Below are 2,500 nucleotides of genomic sequence, written 5' to 3' on the forward strand. Positions count from 1 at the left end.
AAATGAATAAATAAAAAAATATATTTGTACTAATGAGTTTGACGATTTAATGTGTAGAAAAAATTATTTATAATATTATGAGGATTGATAAAAAAAATATCCGATTACTTTCGATTAAATCGTAATATCAAATGATTCTTTTTAATATCTTTTCTCATGGGATATATTATTATTTTTTTCTTTTTTTTTCTTTTCTTTTTTCAATTTAATTATTCAATTAAATTATAATACATTCAATCATTTATTATATCCCCGAACATATTTTTATCTCTCATTACTCCTTATCAAACGGTATTATTTGATTGATCCTTAATTTAACAATAAATCTGTACGTTATAAAATAATATTTTATTAGACGAAAGATTTTCGCTCAAGTTAGGCTTCCTAAAGGCGTCATCAATCGTAAAGACGAATACCTTAATCGCCAAGTTTAATCTACCATAGCATTATGAAGTCCTATGACTGTCTATCGCAGGACCCGCCTATGAAATATGCATATCGTTCTTTTCCTTCTCCCTCTTCCTTTCTCTCTCTCTCTCTCTTTCATTCTATCTGATTCTCGCACTATCTCTGTCGCTCGCTCTTTCTTTCTACTCTGACAGATCGATCATCCCATTAATATTAAAAATGATCATGGGGACCTTTCGGATCTAACCGACGGACTTCGTGGAAGCCAGATAAAGTTCGATAGGGCGAAAAAAAATGCATGGTAAGCCTTTTCGAATGGATTGCTTCTTATCTGCCCCCTTTCAGTCCTTTCTAAAACTTGTCCGTTATATACCGGGTATTAATAACGGGAGGAAAAGAGGGATAAGTTGGAGATTTATAATGACAAAAAAAAAAAAAAAACAAAATAAAAAAAAAAAAGAAAAAGAGAATAAAAGAAAAAAAGAAAGAAACAGATAAAATGAAAAAGAAAAGAAAATAAAAACGTATAAAAAGATAGAAGAGGGTCTCGACGTTTACGATTATTCGTAGCGATGGAAAAGGAAACCCCTTTCGTATTCGAACGACAACGATGGTCAATCGTAACCACCCACAATTCCACTCGTACGTTGTGTGGGTGTATATGGTGTGTATGTGTGTGTATATATATATATATATACTTATATCTATAGATCCTATGTGTAATATTATTTAAATAGATATAAATTATCTCGCTTCCAGCTGTATTTTCTTTCCTTTTCTCTTCGTCTTCTTGTTTCATTATACGACCGTTAAATTAGAGAGGTATACTGATACACGGAAGAACGGCACTCGTACGAGTATCCCTTCTGGCAGGTTAAATCTAATTTACGATCTCTAGATGTTTTGGGATCAGTAGAAATGACCTAACGCCATTGTCGTTACCTAATCTCAGACTTAAGAAACGATAAATCTCATACGCGAGAAACGATCAAGATTCTACGGAGAAATCATGCTACCGATAGAATCACTGTTTCGCACGATTGAGTCTATGTCATATGTACATTTATATGTGTTATATGTATCTACATATACGTGCATATTTTATATAGATATTTTATATGTATGCATACATACAAATGACATGCACACATATATACATGCAATATGTATATAACATGCATACATACATACACGCTTACATATATATATATATATATATATATATATTTTTTTTTTATTTGTGTTTATATATTTCTATTTCCAGTTTCATTTGAAAAAGAAAAATATCAATAAAGATGAAGGAAAGTTTTCTTATAAAAAATATCGCTTTATCATCGATTGCGAAAGAGAAAGATATATATATATATGTATGTATGTATATGTATATATGTATATAGTGTCTATCTCTAGAACAAGATAAATGGCGCCGTTCGTGAAAGCCAAGAGACAAATTCCTCTCTGATCAACGAAAGAAGTATCGATCTCTCGGGCAGCTCCGATTGGCGATCTGAAACAATTAGTCGTGAAAGTACATCGAAGTTGGTATATCGAGAAATACCTTTTTCCAGTTACAGATCTGGTCGGTCCAGCACGACCCGAGGCGTGGTACTCACCTTTTTTTGTCATTCTTGATGCAATCAACTAATCAATCTCGCGTATCCCGGGTGCCAGAGAAATCGCTTCTGTGAACGGATGGATACGACAGAAAGAAAAGAAGAGAGAGAGAGAGAGAGAGAAAGAGAAAGAGAAAGAGGGAAAGAAAGAAAAAGACAAAGAGAGAAAGAGAAAAAGAGGGAGGAAGAAAGAAAGATGAAGAGAAAGAGAGGAAGAGAGAAAGAGATAGATGAGAAAGAGAGAAAGAGAGAGAAAAAAGTAAGAGACGTCTAACTGTGTCGAATCTCGATATTCCAGAAGCAAGATGCAGTTTTATCCAATTAACCTGACACGTATCCCGACGTATGCGTTGTGTGGCCTGAGATGTTATTTTCTATACCAATGTACATCTGCTGTCTCTCTCTCTCTCTCTCTCTCTCTCTCTCTCTTTCTCTCTTTCTCATTCTCTCTCTCTCTCTTTCTCTCTCTCTTACTCTCT

The 2,500-nt window shown here is 33.6% G+C and overlaps 1 protein-coding gene across 9 annotated transcripts in view; it reads left to right on the forward strand.

Annotated features, from left to right (window-relative positions):
• The window catches only part of LOC124421631 (ankyrin repeat domain-containing protein 6), a 133,645-nt gene that overhangs the window by 89,858 nt on the left and 41,287 nt on the right, over window positions 1-2,500 (forward strand). The window contains exon 1 of one of the 9 annotated variants that reach the window (XM_046957031.1): window positions 281-709. The exons of the other annotated variants lie outside the window; for them this stretch is intronic. Within the exon in view, the coding sequence (XP_046812987.1) occupies window positions 707-709 (3 nt within the window). The 5' untranslated portion in view covers window positions 281-706. Of the gene's footprint in view, window positions 1-280; window positions 710-2,500 lie in introns of those variants that run through there. 9 annotated transcript variants of the gene reach the window in all.

The sequence above is a fragment of the Vespa crabro genome, chromosome 2, assembly GCF_910589235.1.
Source record: "Vespa crabro chromosome 2, iyVesCrab1.2, whole genome shotgun sequence".
Classification (NCBI taxonomy): Eukaryota; Metazoa; Arthropoda; class Insecta; order Hymenoptera; family Vespidae; genus Vespa; species Vespa crabro.